Source organism: Scyliorhinus torazame, chromosome 1 (genome assembly GCF_047496885.1).
Source record: "Scyliorhinus torazame isolate Kashiwa2021f chromosome 1, sScyTor2.1, whole genome shotgun sequence".
Lineage (NCBI taxonomy): Eukaryota > Metazoa > Chordata > Chondrichthyes > Carcharhiniformes > Scyliorhinidae > Scyliorhinus > Scyliorhinus torazame.
The window spans coordinates 97,047,719-97,062,670 of NC_092707.1; the positions used below are offsets into that span (position 1 = coordinate 97,047,719).

Consider the following 14,952-nt stretch of genomic DNA (forward strand, 5'->3'; position numbering starts at 1 on the left):
GTGTGGAACAAGGGGCCAAACAAAGCAAATACATGAGCAAGAGCAGCATAGGGCGCCGTGAATAGTGTTCTTACAGGGCACAGATCAGTCCGAGGGGGAGTCGTTGAGGAGTCTTGTAGTTGTGGGAAAAAAGCTGTTCCTATGTCTGGATGTGCGGAGCTTCAGACTTCTGTACCTTCTGCCTGATGGAAGGGTCTGGAAGAAGGCAATGCCTGAGTGGGAGGGGTCTCTGATAATGCGGTCTGCCTTCCTGAGGCAGTGGGAGGTGTATACAGAATCAATGTGGGGGTGGCAAGTTTGTGTGATGCCTCGGGCGGAGTTCACCACTCTGCAGTTTCTTGCGATCTTGGACTGAGCAGCTGCCATACCAGACTGCGATGCAGCCGGATAGGATGCTCTCTATCGCACATCAGTAGTCGATGCAGACATGCCAAATTTCTTTAGCTTCCGTAGGAAGTAGAGACATTGTTGGGCTTTCCTGACTGTTGCATCAACGCGAGTGGACCAGGACAGACTGTTGGTGATGGTGACCTCCAGGAACTTAAAGCTATCGACCATCTCCACTTCGCAGCCATTGATGCAGACGGGAGTGTGTGTCGTGCTACGCTTCCTGAAGTCGATGATCGGTTCTTTGGTCTTTACAACATTTAGAGAGAGGTTGTTTTCGGTACACTGTGCAACCAAGTGATTTATCTCCCTCTTGTAGTCTGATTCGTCGTTGTTTGAGATACGGCCCACCACAGTCGTATCATCCGCAAACTTATAGATTGAGTTGGAGTTAAATCTTGCCACACAGTCATGTGTGTATAGAGAGTACAGTAGAGGACGGAGCACACATCCTTGCGGGGCTCCAGTGTTGAGGACTACTGTGGACGAGGTGCTGTTGCCTATCGTGACAGAAAATGGTCTGTTGGTGAGGAAGTTAAGGATCCAGCTGCACAGGGAGGGGTCAAGTCCAAGATTGCAGAGTTTGGTTATTAGTCTTGTCAGGATAATGGTGTTGAAGGCGGAGCTGTAGTCAGTGAACAGCAGCCTTACATAGATGTCCTTGTAGTCGAGGTGTTCGAGTGTTGATTGTAGAGCCAGGGAGATAGCATCTGCTGTGGACCTATTGCGGTGATAGGCAAACTGTTGTGGATTGAGACTGTCTGGGTGGCTGGCAGTGATCCGTCTCATGACTAGCCACTCGAAGCATTTCATGATGCTCTCCAAATGACCATTTTGACTTGGTGCCAATCGTCTGCCTTCCCCCATAACTCCGCACATTGTTTGAATAGAAACAATCATCTAATACTCACTTGAATACCTCAATTGAACCCACCTCCACCACACTTCCAGGCAGTGCGTTCCAACCATGAACCACTTGAAGAAAAATATAGCATCACCTTTGCTTTAACTCTGGGCCCTCTCATTCTTGATCCTTTTATGATGGGGAACAGTTTCTCTCTATCTACTCTGTCCAGTCCCCTCATGATTGTGAATGCCTCTGTAAAATCTCCTCTTAGTCTTTACCTCTCCAAGGAGAACAGTCCTAACCTCTCCAATCTATCTGCATATTTGAAGTTTCCAACCCTGGAACCATTTTTGTAAATCTCTTCTGCACTTTCTCCAATGCATTCACATCCTACCTAAAGTGTGGCGCCCAGAACTGTACACAAACTTCAGCTGAGATTTAACCACAGAAAAGTTACGGTGCAGAAAGCCATTCAGCCCATCGTGTGCACACTGGCCAAAAAAGAGAAAAAGGAAACTAGTCGCTCTATTTAATCCCTAACTAGTGTCTTTTACAAGTTCAGCACAACCTCCTTGCTCTTGTGCTCTATGCCAGTGTTAATAAAGCCCAGGATACTGTATGCTTTTATTAACTGCCCTCACCACCTGACCTGCTACCTTCACTGACTAATGGAAATGTACATCCAGGTGCTTTTGCTCCTGCACACACTTATTTTTCCAAATTATTTCTCTATGTTCGCCCTACCAAAATGAATCACCTCACACTTCTCCGTGTTGAGCCCTTTTTTTGTTGGGCTAAGTTGTGCGGGGGAGGTGGTGATGGGAAGAAAAGGAGAAAGGGAAGAGGAGAATGGGAGGGACACGAGCTATTTTAAGAAATGATTCTCTTTGCAATGTCACTTTGGTCAGGTGATTTCTCTTCTCCTTCCTAGTATGACATTTCTCTGAAATGCATGTGATTATTTAACCAGACATGACAACAGAGTGAGAAAGCAATCTCGAAACACAAAAATATAAACCCACAGTTCCAACAGTACCAGCTCAGCATGAGAACAAAAGAAAAACTTCTAAGTAATGTCGTCCATGGAATTTGAGAACTTATCTCAAAGGAGGAAGGAGACCATCTCAACTTCCTACATTGCTCCCGAAAAAACAAACCAAATGTTGCAAAATATGTAGATTTCTGCAGTTGGCATCGTGTAATTTTAGGCAGGACAAATTTGCTTTCAAAATGACCTCAGTCAGCTGTATCTCTGTGGCCCTGTGATAGTGTTGGTCAACACATGCACCTTGCAGATTTATTGTGGCATTGATGAGAATAGTTTGCCCTGAATGGTTTCTATCTGTGCTTTTAAATAAAGTTGCTTGGTGGTTGGAGCAGCTTAAGGGGAATGTTAACAGGTGGACCCACAGGCGTTACAGGAGGTAAAGTATCCTCGCTTGACTGCTAGAACATTAGAGTGAGATGCCTATAGGTTGACAGTAACAAGCAGCAACAGGACTTCAAATGTCACAAAACCTTTACTCCTGCATCAGTGAGAACCAAACTATGCTCTCAAAAATAATCGCTCTGGCAACTTGTAAAATAATTGGGGCAAAAACCCCAACTGCATAGGTCTACAGCACTATAAAATTTCACTAATGCACAGGGCAGAGAAATAAAATGGCAGAGAATCTTTTTGAGACTGCTGTCGACAATGGGAGGGAAACATTATATACTGTGCAAAGTTTATTATAATGGCATGGTAAAATGGCAGCACAGGCTGTGGGTTCAAGAGGTCAATTCATCATCTATCTACCACTCTCCTGTCCACCTCCTCAAATTTATTTTGCTTTGTATAGACGGACTAAATATTAGAAATAATCATTACTTACATTTGGATGAGGGACTTGTCATACAGTACTCCGTCAGGAACCAGCATGATTTCATACTCTTCTTTAGTCACTTGGTGAAAAGCATGGTTTTCCAACATATTCGCGATCAGGCTACTCACGTGTGGCAACACGACTGCTGAAGCAAGGACGGACAAAGAGCCCACAGCATTCATAATGGCCTAGGAAGGAAGTGGAACAGAGTCAAATCCAACGAGTCAATGTCCCAAAATTGGTTTAATTGCTCAATGGAATTTATGTTGTAATGTGAAGTGTATAGTTTGCTCTGGTTATTTTAGTGTTAATAACTCACAAGACTACACTATTTTAGCACATTACAATGCTAGATCACTTTCAGGAAGTACTGCGAAAAGAACAGCACCAAAGTTAGGATGCTGACATTATCTTGGGCTGGGATTATGGTGGGGATCATTTTCTATTTCTAAAATTTGATATGCGTAATTCACTATTGTCTAAAAGGCCTTGATGTCTCAATATTTCAGGCCTTTGATGCAGACTGGAAAGAGTAACGCGGAGTAATGTATTTAAGTGTCCAGATTTTCCTCATTAATCCCATATGCAGATAAGCAACAGAAAACTAAAAGTAGTATAAACACTGGTTTTAAGTTCGAATCCATAGAATTCCTACAATGCAGGAGGCCATTCTGCCCATCGAGTCTAATCCGACCCTCTGAAAGAGCACTCTACCTAGGCCCACTTTCCCGTTACCACCCCTGTAACCCTGCGCATTGCTCAAGGCCAATCTACCTGACCTGCACATCGCTGGACTGTGGGAAGAAACCAGATTAAATGGAAGAAACCCATGCAGACACGAGGAGAACGAGTAAACTCCAGACAGTCAGTGACCTAAGGCTGGATGTTCAAGAAGGTTAGTCGCAGGGAGGTCAGCTATAATCCCTACCTAACAGTAGTGGGCATACCTGCATCCAATGGACTGCAGCGGTTCAAGGCACACAACCAGGGTAGAGGGGTCAATTACTAGGGGGCATAGGTTTAAGGTGAGAGGGGCAAGGTTTAGAGTAGATGTACGAGGCAAGTTTTTTACGCAGAGGGTAGTGGGTGCCTGGAACTCGCTCCCGGAGGAGGTGGTGGAAGCAGGGACGATAGGGACATTTAAGGGGCATCTTGACAAATACATGAATAGGATGGGAATAGAAGGATACGGACCCAGGAAGTGTAGAAGATTGTAGTTTAGTCGGGCAGCATGGTCGGCACGGGCTTGGAGGGCCGAAGGGCCTGTTCCTGTGCTGTACATTTCTTTGTTCTTTGAAAAGGCAATTAGGGATAGGCAACAAATGCTGGCCTTGCCAGCAATGCCCACATCCAACAATAAAAGAAAATGCTTATTGCTGCAGTAATAAGTGTGCAATCCAGAGCTCCATGCCAATAGTATGGAAGGAATTTGTAAATGCCTAAATCAAAAATTTCAGTCAGTTCAATGAGAGAGTATTCAATTGTATATGAAAGTTGAAATAAGGGATTGAAATTCTGCACTTCCACTTAATGACTCTTTCCAACTGGCAGGGGAGGAAGAGGGAACAATGAAAATTTAGCGTGGAGTTTCACAAACTACTTTTGTTGAATTACTTAAAGTTCCCAATTCCCCAAATGATGAAAGAAATTGCACACAATTTGATGGGAGCAGTCTTGCCTGCCAAACTATTGTTATTTCTTTCACACCCCACCCACTGGTCAACAGACTTATGGCTGATCACATTTTAATATAGTCAGGGAATACAATAAAGATGGTGAATGTTTCAATGTCTGTATATTACAAGGAATTCAAACAACAAAATGGGCATATAGTCTGACCTGGTTCTTGACTGACTGGGAGGTGACACTGGGCAGAATGTCAGTCAGATGCTTCTTAATGAACTCGGAAGGGTCCAGCTTCAGTCTCAGGAGAATGGTCGACCATAGTCCTGCTTGAGCAGCCTCTGCAAAACAATAAACGCACAATCAGGGCCAGGCAATTGAACCTGCAAGGAGCTGAAAATTATAGAGCCTAGCGTATTTCACCTTCACATTAAATACAACCCGACATACTATGCACCAAGTCCAGGTGTGTTTTAAGTCTAGGCATCATTGTAACATAACCTACTCTGCTCTCCATTCTCAGCTGTGTACTCACCAGTAAAGAGCATACTTTTATGAATAAATGCAAGAAAATTCTAATGAGGAATCATCTTTCTGTAAATTGAGCAGAGTAAAGATCTACACCAAGAGCATTCGATTCAACGACTCTGCTTGGGAACACCAAATCCTCCTTTCGCATTGTGTGCTAGTCAGCACTGCTAACAGAGATGATGATTTATTGCTTGTAGTTATGGTGTTAAATGGCATCAAAAGTGATAGCTGGTACAGAATTTGATAAATGTCTATGTTATTTATGGATGGGACCCAAGAATCAGTTCTTAGTCAGTGAAGAGGCAGCAGCAAATCTACTTACGGAGAGCCTCACCTATCAACAAATACAGAAACAAAGTGACCCTTAATGCTGGAACTGATAGCCATCAGTTTGTTAGGAAACCGAAAAAGAAAACCCACAAGAAATGTAATTAACATTTTAATAAACCTCAATAGAATCAACAGATTTATTGCAATGAGGACACAACAGGGTGTGGTGGGTGAAGCCGGGGGGGGGGGGGGGGGGGGAAGAAAAATGAATCTCCAGTTTCAGAACAAGGCCTTATATCGGATGGGTTGAGAAGACATGATCAATTTTGATGTTGCATGACAGCAGATGTTGTCGGCCCAGATGTTTCTGCTTGCCAGTGTATTTAAGATTTGTTGGCTAACACAGTAGGATTGCGAAGCGAGATGTTCTGTGTTGAGGGTGTGTGCGCAGAGTCACAGCAGCTGGAGGTGGAGTTGGATTACAACAACAACTTGTCTTTATAAAGCATCTTTAAAGGAATAAAACACCACAAGGTACTTCACAGCTGCATTATAAAACAAAATTTGAGTCAGATAAGGAGATATTAGGGAAGATGACCAAAAGCTTGGTCAAAAATGTAGGACTGAAGGAGCATTGTAAAGAAAGAAAGGGGTTCAGTGAGAGAACCCAACTGGGCCTTGGCACTTGAAGGCACGGCCACATAGATACAAATTGGGAGATAGAATGGGTATGTTAGCAGATTAGCCCATAACATTGTAATAAAGGGCTCTTCATCCAGCAGCAAAAACTCCACTTGTGATTCATGCTCAAATGGTTTGCAAAGTAACTTTGTTTATTACAGTGATTTGTTTGGTCTTCCCCTATATTTGCCGAGAGTTTGCAGTAGTAATGATGGTGAAATTGTCAACTTTCACAGACATTATTCCTCTGAAACTGGCAGCATCTTTGAATCCACAATTAAACATGAAAACCCAGAAGATATAGTTCATTGAAACTTACAAGACTCTTACAGGATGTGACAGTGCGGATGTAGATAGGATGTTTACCCTGACTGCTAAGTCTGGAACCAGAGGACAGTCTCAGAATAAGGGCAGGCCATTTAGGACTAAGATGCAGAAGAATTTCTTCACTCAGAGGGTGGTGAATATTTGGGATTGCTCAATCATTGAGCACGCTCAAGACAGAAGTTGGTCATTTTCTGGATAATAATGACACAAGGCATAAAGGAAAGCGCAGGGAATTGGCGTTGAGGTAGATGATCAGCCAGGATCTAACTGAATGGCGGAGAAGGCTCAATGAGCCAAATGGCTGACTCCTGCTCCTATGCTCTTAGCCATTCTAACCTTCTTCACATGGTTCGCTGAAGTCCCTGCAGACTACAATCAATTATTAATCACTGAACAGATGAGAACTTCCATTTTTACATTGTTAGTTGCACTGTAAAATGATTACATCTTGTTGAATGAGGTGCAACTGGGTTTTTAAATGTCTCACTAAATTCAAAATTACTGCCCACAAACCTCTCTGGGCCTCAAAAGCTAATCCTATATTTGTGGAATGTCATATTTCTCCATTATGCTTAAAAACTCTAGATTTTTGGACTTCCGCTTGTGACCATGGAGTGATTGGTCACATAAAGGGCTGTTGCTCTTCAAAGTCACAGAATAGGGCTCTTTTTACCCAGATCCGGGTGAAATTTTGAAGAAAAGGCGTAGGTGAATGTTAGAGGAATAGTTTACCCCTGGAATGGTATGTCTTCTGATCACCGGACCCGGCAGAAAATAGTGAGAGGTTTGGCTGGAAAGTTGAAACAGTCTTGTGCTTCACAGACAGTCTCTTCCAGCATGCAGGCAGGGGAGGGGCAAGCTGTAAGGCCCCAGATACAGGAACTGATGACTTTTATCAAGCAGGAATTCCATAAGCAGAGGAACGAAATGTGTGAGGATCATGCAAAGGCCATTGCAGAAGCTGTGGCACCCCTGAAGAGTACTTTGGAGCGGATGGAGAGGTGTTTGGAGATGCAGGGGTCACAGGTTCAGGAGATTGAAGGAGTGATCTCGGACCACAGCGATCGTGTGGTGGCTCTGGAGGCGGAGGTGGGGCTCCTAGGAGACCTTTGTAAAACGCTGAGGGCAAAGGTTGAGGAGCAGAATACCTCGAGAAGACAGAAACTGCGAATTGTGGGCCTGCCTGAAGGAGTGGACGGTGTGAGTGCCACGAGGTACGTCTCGAGGATGCTGGCGGGACTGGTGACAGAAGGGGTGCTAGATAAGGCCCCTGAAGTGGACAGAGGCATAGGTCTCTGTTGCAAAATCCTAGAGCTGGGGCGCCGCCGCGGGCGATGATCGTGAGACTCCATAAATTTGTGGAGAAAGAGAAAATTCTACGGTGGGCTAGGGAGAAGCGTAGCTGCGACTGGGAGGGAAATAACGTCCGGATTTATCAGGACATCAGAAACGAGTTGGCAAAACGGCAGGTAGGTTTCAACAAGGCCAAGGCAGTGCTGTTCTGGCGGCAGATCAGGTTTGGGGTGCTCTACCCGGCAAAATTATGGGTGATGTTCGGAGACCGGGAGTATTATTTCGAGGCCCCAGAAGCGGCCGAAGACTTCATTACAGAGCATAAACTGGGGGAGAATAGAGTGGACAATGCTTGGGAACCGGGTTGCTGGCACTATGTAATGGTCGGGAGCATGTTTGAAGTGGGTGTAGTGATTGGGGGATTTTCACCTTTTTATGTGGGGGTTTCTGTTTAATGTTGAGATTGTAAGGAGTTGTAGGGGTGAAAAGTTTATGTGGGGATGGATGTTCCCATCCCCCCTCCTGTTTCATGGGACTATTTGTGTTTAACATCTGTTTCTTTGCTTTTGGAGACGGCTACCTGGAGTTCAGGAGAAGTCCTTGTTTGGGTGGGGGAGGGTAAGGCCAGCAGGTGGCCTTCTTTGAGCTGAGGAATGTGGGGGGGTCATTAGGATGTGCCTTTGGGCAGGGCAGCCGCGCCTGCAGGTTATGCTGGTGAACAGAAGTGAGGTGGTGGGGGAAAAGGCCAAGAGGGGTGGCTGGGGGAAAGGGGGGGGGGGGGGGGGGGGGGGGGAGAAGGGAAAGGGGAAAAGCGGGCGGGGGGTTTCTGCGACGCAGCAGGGGGGTGAGAGATGACATGGTCAAGGGCGAAGCAAGGGGCCATCTGGGATGGGCTAGGTACAGAGTGGAATTAAAGGGGCAGGAGTTAAGTGGGGAAGATGACGGACGGTAGAGGGGATTGGAAGCGCAAGCCTCCGGTAAGGTTGGTAACGTGGAATGTCCGGGGACTGAATGGGCCGGTTAAAAGGTCGTGGGTGTTCGCGCACCTCAGGAGCTTGAAAGCGGGGTTTGTCTTTTTGCAGGAGACACACCTCCGTGTGAAGGACCAGGTTAGGTTAAGGAAGGGGTGGGTTGGGCAGGTTTGTCACTCGGAGTTTGAGTTGAAATCGAGGGGTGTGGCGATTTTAATTAGCAAAAAAATGGAATTTGTGAATGCGAAGGAGGTGAGGGATCCAGGTGGGAGATATGTGATTGTGAGTGGGGTATTGGAAGGGGCACCGGTAGTGTTGGTAAATGTGCATGCCTCAAATTGGGATGATGTGGGTTTTATGAGGGGGTTGCTGGCAGCAATCCCGGATTTGGCCACGTAAAGTTGATCATGGGAGGAGATTTTGACAGTCCTGGAACTGAGGGTGGATAGATCGAGCCCCAGGTCGATGGGTAGGGAGCAAATGGCAAGGGAGCTGGGGGGGTTTATGGAGAGGATGGGTATGGTGGATCCATGGCGCTTTCAGAACCCAGGGGGAAGGGAGTAATCCTTCTTTTCACATGGCTATAAGGTATATTCGAGGATTGATTACTTTGTAGTGAGTCGGGAGATTTTGGTTGGGGTGGCGGGGGCAGTGTCTGCGGGGATAGTTATCTCGGACAATGCACCCCACTGGCTGGATATTCGGTTCAGTACGGGATGAGAGCAGAGGCCGGGGTGGAGGCTTGACTCGGGGTTGTTGGCGGATGGAGATTTTTGTGTTAAGGTGCGGTTGGCAATTAGGGATTATGTGGAGTTCAATCCGATTGGAGAGGTGTCGGCGGGCATTTTTTGGGAAGCACTGAAGGCAGTGGTCCGGGGAGAAATGATATCATTTACGGTTCGTGCGAATAAGGAAAGGAGGGCGGAACATGACCGTCTAGTGAGCGAGATAGTGGGGGTGGACAGGGAATATTTGAGAGTGCCCACCGTGGAGGGATTGGCGAGGAGGAAAAAGTTGTAGGGGCAATTTGACAGGCTGACAACGGGGAGGGCGGTAGGGCAACTGTAGGGCAAGAGGGGTGCAATACGAGTATGGGGAGAAGGCTGGCGCACCAGCTGCGGAGGCAGGCTGCGTCCAGGGAAATATTGAAGATCCGGACTGGGGCCGGGGATGTGGTGTCAGAGCCAGGGAAGATAAATGAGGCATTTAGAGAGTATTACCAGGGACTTTATGAGGCAGGCCCAGGAGGAGAGGAGGGGGACATGGGGTGGTTTCTGGACGAGCTGGAATTTCCCCAGGGGGAGGAAGCAAAGAGACAGGCATTGTCTGGGGCTGAGGGAGGTGCTGGATAGTATCAGGGGTATGAAGTCGGGGAAGGCCCCTGGGCCGGATGGGTACCCGGCAGAATTTTATAAGGAATTTGTGGCGGACCTGGCACCACATCTGTGGGGGGGGGTGTTTAATGAAGCACTGGAGAAGGGGGAGCTGCTGGAAAGAATGAAGCAGGCAGAAATCACACTAATCCCCAAAAAAGGGAAGGATCCGGTGGAATGTGGGTCGTATAGACCCATATCCCTATTGAACACGGATGTGAAAGTATTGGCTAAGTTGTTGGCTGAGAGGATGGAGGATTGTGACCCGGGGGTGGTTGCAGAAGATCAAACAGGCTTCGTGAAGGGCAGGCAGCTCGCGAGTAATATAAGACGGCTGTTGAATGTGGTGAAGAATCCGTCGAGAGCTCTGGTACCGGAGGTGGTGGTGTCCATGGACGCGGAGAAAGCATTTGATCGGGTGGTACTTGTTCGAAGTTTTGGGAAGGTTTGGGTTTGGGCCGAGATTTGTGCATTGGGTGCGTTTGCTGTATGTGGCGCCAAGAGCGAGGGTGAGGACGAATGATATGGGCTCACGAAGCTTTGACTTACACAGGGGTACGAGGCAGGGGTGCGGCTGTTGCCGCTGCTGTTTGCGCTGGCCAGAGCCATTGGCGATAGCTCTCAGGGGGTCGGCAGAGAGGCAGGGGATAATGAGGGGACAGAGGGAGCATCGGGTGTCGCTCTATGCCGATGACCTCTTGCTGTATGTTTCGGATCCGTTGGAGAGTATGGGAAGGATCATGGGCGTGTTGGGGAGGTTTGGAGGGTTCTCGGGATACAAGCTGAATGTAGGGAAAAGCAAGGTATTCCCAGTGAATGAGCTGGCACAGCGGGCTAATTTGGGGGGGATGCCATTTACGGTAGCAAGGGATAGGTTTAGGTACTTGGGAATTCAGGTAGCGAGGCAATGGACGGGGCTCCATAAGTGGAACTTAACGAAGCTGGTGGAGGAGGCCAGGGAGGATCTTAAGAGGTGGGATACACTGCACTTAACGTTGGTGGGAAGGGTCCAAGTGGTGAAAATGAATATTTTGCCGAGGGTGGGGAGGACCCTGCTAGAGGCAGAGGCAGCAGGGGGGATTGGAGTTGCCAAACTTGCTTCATTATTATTGGGTGGCGAATGTGGACAAGGCGCTGCGGTGGTGGGAAGGAGAAGGGGTAGACTGGGTTAGGATGGAGGAGGAATCTTGTAAGGGCTCTAGTTTGAGCGCTATGGTGATGGCAGCATTGCCAATGGCTCCGAGTAGGTATTCAAGGAGCCCAGTGGTGCAGTCCACGGTGAAGATATAGAATCAGCTGAGGAGGCATTTTAGGGTGGAAGGGATGTCGGTGCTAACGCTGCTGTGTGAGAATCATGGGTTTGAGCCGGGGGGGATGGATAGTGTATACAGGAGGTGGAGGGAAGTGGGGCTGGTCAAGGTGAAGGATTTGTATTTGGTGGAAGGGTTCGCCAGTCTGGAGGAGCTAAGGGAGAGGGTAGAGCTGCCGAGGGGTAGTGAGTTCAAGTATCTACAGGTTAGGGACTTTGCACAAAAGCTCTGGAAGGGGTTCCCTAGATTGCCGGGATACACCCTGCTGGAGCGACTGCTGCTTCCGGATGTGGAAGGGGAGGGAAGAATTGGGGATATATATAAGTGGCTGGGGGAGCAGGGAGGCGAGTGGGTGGTGAAGATCAAGGAGAAATGGGAAGCGGAGTTGGGAATGGAGATCAATTGGGGAGTATGGAGTGAGGCACTGCGAAGGATAAACGGGACCTCCTCTTGTGCAAATATGAGCCTGATACAGTTTAAGGTGGTGCACAGGGTGCATATGACTCGGGCGAGAATGAGTGGGTTCTTTCAGGGGGTAGCAGATGAGTGTGAAAGGTGTGGGCGGGGGCCAGCGAATCATGCGCATATGTTTTGGGGTTGTGAAAAATTCGGAAGATTCTGGGCGGGAGTGTTCATGGTCTTAGCCGGGATAATGGAAGAGGGAGTGGACCCGGACCCTTTGGTGGCGATATTTGGGGTTTCAGAGAAGCCGGAGCTCATGGAGAGGAGGAAGGCCGATGTCTTGGCCTTCGCCTCTCGGATTGGGAACTGCTGATTTAAATCTATGTATTTACAGTATATTTGTGCATTTTGTTTGAATGATTATAAGCTCTGAAGTGTTACATTTGGGGATTCTCACTGGTTGTGTTCAGACAGCCTGGGCATGATTCTCCGCCGGCGTGATTCTCCGTTTTGCCGGCGACGGATTTTGCTGGAGTGGCGGTCGGCATCGCCACCGGGGGTAGCAGCATGGCTGGGTGACCTGTATGACTTTCTGCAGTTAGAGAAGATAAAGTATGAGTTAAGGGGCTCAGCAGGGGAGTTTGAGAAAAGGTGGGGGGTGTTTGTGACCGGGTTTGAGGAGCTGTTCGTCGCAGAGGGGGGGGGGGGGGGGGGGGGGGTGAAAAAGGAGAAAAATCTGTACAAACTGTACATTTGATTATTGGGAAGAATGTTTCCCGGGGTGTTTATTTGCTGTAACCTACTTATTTACAAGTTTGAATAAAATGCGTTTTTTAAAAAAAAATTCTAGATTTTTAAATTCATGAGATTTTAATTTCTAAATTAATCTCATGTGCAAGTCCCAATCATTTATTTCACTCCAACATTTAATCAAAAGTGAAGGATAATCTTTGCAGATTACTTCCTGGTTTGCTGTCTGAGAGAATACTTCACGACAATTGGCTGCTTACCCTGCTCAATGAATTTGTTGTTACTGGAAGCCTGGAGATCCCCATAACTTGGCTCCAGATTGAAATTAACTTTGGGAAAAGGGAAACTCGTGCTACACTAAATCTTTGTGGGCAGAATTCTTGGAACTCTGGAATCATTTAGACATGAAATGCTAACACTATTTCTCTCCCTTCAGAGATGCTGCTGCCAGACTTGCTGAGCTTTTCCAGCATTTTCTGGTTTTATTCCGATTCCCACATTTTTTCTACCACTAAAAATGCTAAAAGGATTGTTGGGATAGAGCAATTTTTAAGAAATGATCTGAAAACATTCCAACAGTCTGATTTTATTTGTCATATATCTTTAGGGGTGATATGATGTGGCCCAGCACTGGATCGCTCCAGATCTAGGACCGGAAAGAGGTCGGCTGCGGCCAAGGTGCTCAGGGGGTTTATGGATCAGATGGGGGGGGGGGGGGGAAAGAGTAGATCCGTGGAGATTTGCCAGGCCTTTGGCCAGAGAATTTTCTTTTTTCTCCCATGTACACAAGGCCTACTCCCGGAGAGATTTTTTTGTTCTGGGCAGGGCATTGATCCCGAAAGTGGAGGGAACGGAGTATTCGGCCATAGCCATTTCGGACCACACCCCGCACTGGGTGGAACTGGAGTTGGGAGAGGAGAGGGACCAGCGCCCGCTGTGGAGGTTGGATGTGAGACTGCTGGCAGACGAGTAAGTGTGCGGGGGGGTGCGGGGGTGCATCGAAAGGTATCTGGAGGCCAACAACAACGGGGAGGTGCAGGTGGGAGTAGTATGGGAGGCGCTGAAGGTGGTGGTCAGGGGAGAGTTAATCTCCATCAGGGCTCATAGGGACAAGAGAGAGGGCAGGGAAAGGGAGAGGTTAGTGGGGGAGATTTTAAAGAGTAGACAGGAGATCTGCAGAGGCCCCTGATGAGGGACTACTCAGGGAGAAGCGAAGTCTCCAGACGGAGTTCGACCTGTTGACCACAGGGAAGGCAGAGGCACAGTGGAGGAAGGCACAGGGGGCGATGTAGGAGTATGGGGAGAAGGCGAGCCGGATGCTGGCACATCAGCTCTGTAAGAGGATGGCAGCGAGGGAAATAGGTGGAGTCAAGGATGGAAGGGGAACTACGGTGCGGAGTGCGGTGAAAGTGAATGAGGCATTCAAGGCCTTCTACGAGGAGCTGTATAGGTCCCAGCCCCCAGGGGGAAAAGCGGGGATGCGACGATTCTTGGACCAACTGAGGTTCCCGAGGGCGGAGGAGCAGGAGGTGGCTGGTTTGGGGGCGCCAATTGGGGTGGAGGAGCTGGTTAAAGGACTGGGGAGCATGCAGGCAGGGAAGGCCCTGGGACCGGATGGGTTCCCGGTGGAGTTCTATAGGAAGTATGTAGACATGTTAACCCCGTTGCTGGTAAGGAATTTCAATGACGCAAGGGAGGGGGGGACCCTGCCCCTGACAACGTCGGAGGCGACGATCTCTTTGATCCTGAAGCGGGATAAGGACCCACTGCAATGCGGGTCATATAGGCCGATCTCGCTCCTCAACGTAGATGCTAAGTTGCTGGCAAAAGTATTGGCTACGAGGATTGAGGACCGTATCCCGGGGGTGATTCACGAGAACCAGACGGGATTTGTAAAGGGCAGGCAGCTAAATACCAATGTGCGGAGGCTCCTAAATGTGATTATGATGCCATCGATGGAGGGAGAGGCGGAGATAGTGGCAGCTATGGACGCGGAGAAGGCCTTTGACTGAGTAGAGTGGGAGTATCTCTGGGAAGTGTTGCGGAGGTTTGGGTTTGAGGGAGGGTTTATTAGCTGGGTTAAGCTCCTGTATAGAGCCCCAGTGGCGAGTGTGGTTACGAATCGGCGGAGGTCGGAGTACTTCCGGCTGTATCGGGGGCGAGGCAGGGGTGCCCCCTGTCCCCCCTGTTGTTTGCATTAGCAATTGAACCTTTGGCCATGGCATTAAGGGAGTCCAGGAAATGGGGGGGGGGGGGTGGTTCGAGGGGGAGAGGAGCATCGAGTGTCGCTGTATGCAGACGACCTGTTGCTGTATGTGGCGG

At 48.2% G+C, this 14,952-nt stretch overlaps 1 protein-coding gene across 3 annotated transcripts in view; it reads right to left on the reverse strand.

Annotated features, from left to right (window-relative positions):
- The window catches only part of gcn1 (GCN1 activator of EIF2AK4), a 199,526-nt gene that overhangs the window by 106,322 nt on the left and 78,252 nt on the right, over window positions 1–14,952 (reverse strand). For all 3 annotated transcript variants that reach the window (XM_072498447.1, XM_072498433.1, XM_072498440.1), the window contains exons 20-21: window positions 4,939–5,063; window positions 3,109–3,287 (exon numbers count right to left, since the gene is read on the reverse strand). In XM_072498447.1, the coding sequence (XP_072354548.1) occupies window positions 3,109–3,287; window positions 4,939–5,063 (304 nt within the window). The remainder of the gene's footprint in view (window positions 1–3,108; window positions 3,288–4,938; window positions 5,064–14,952) is intronic.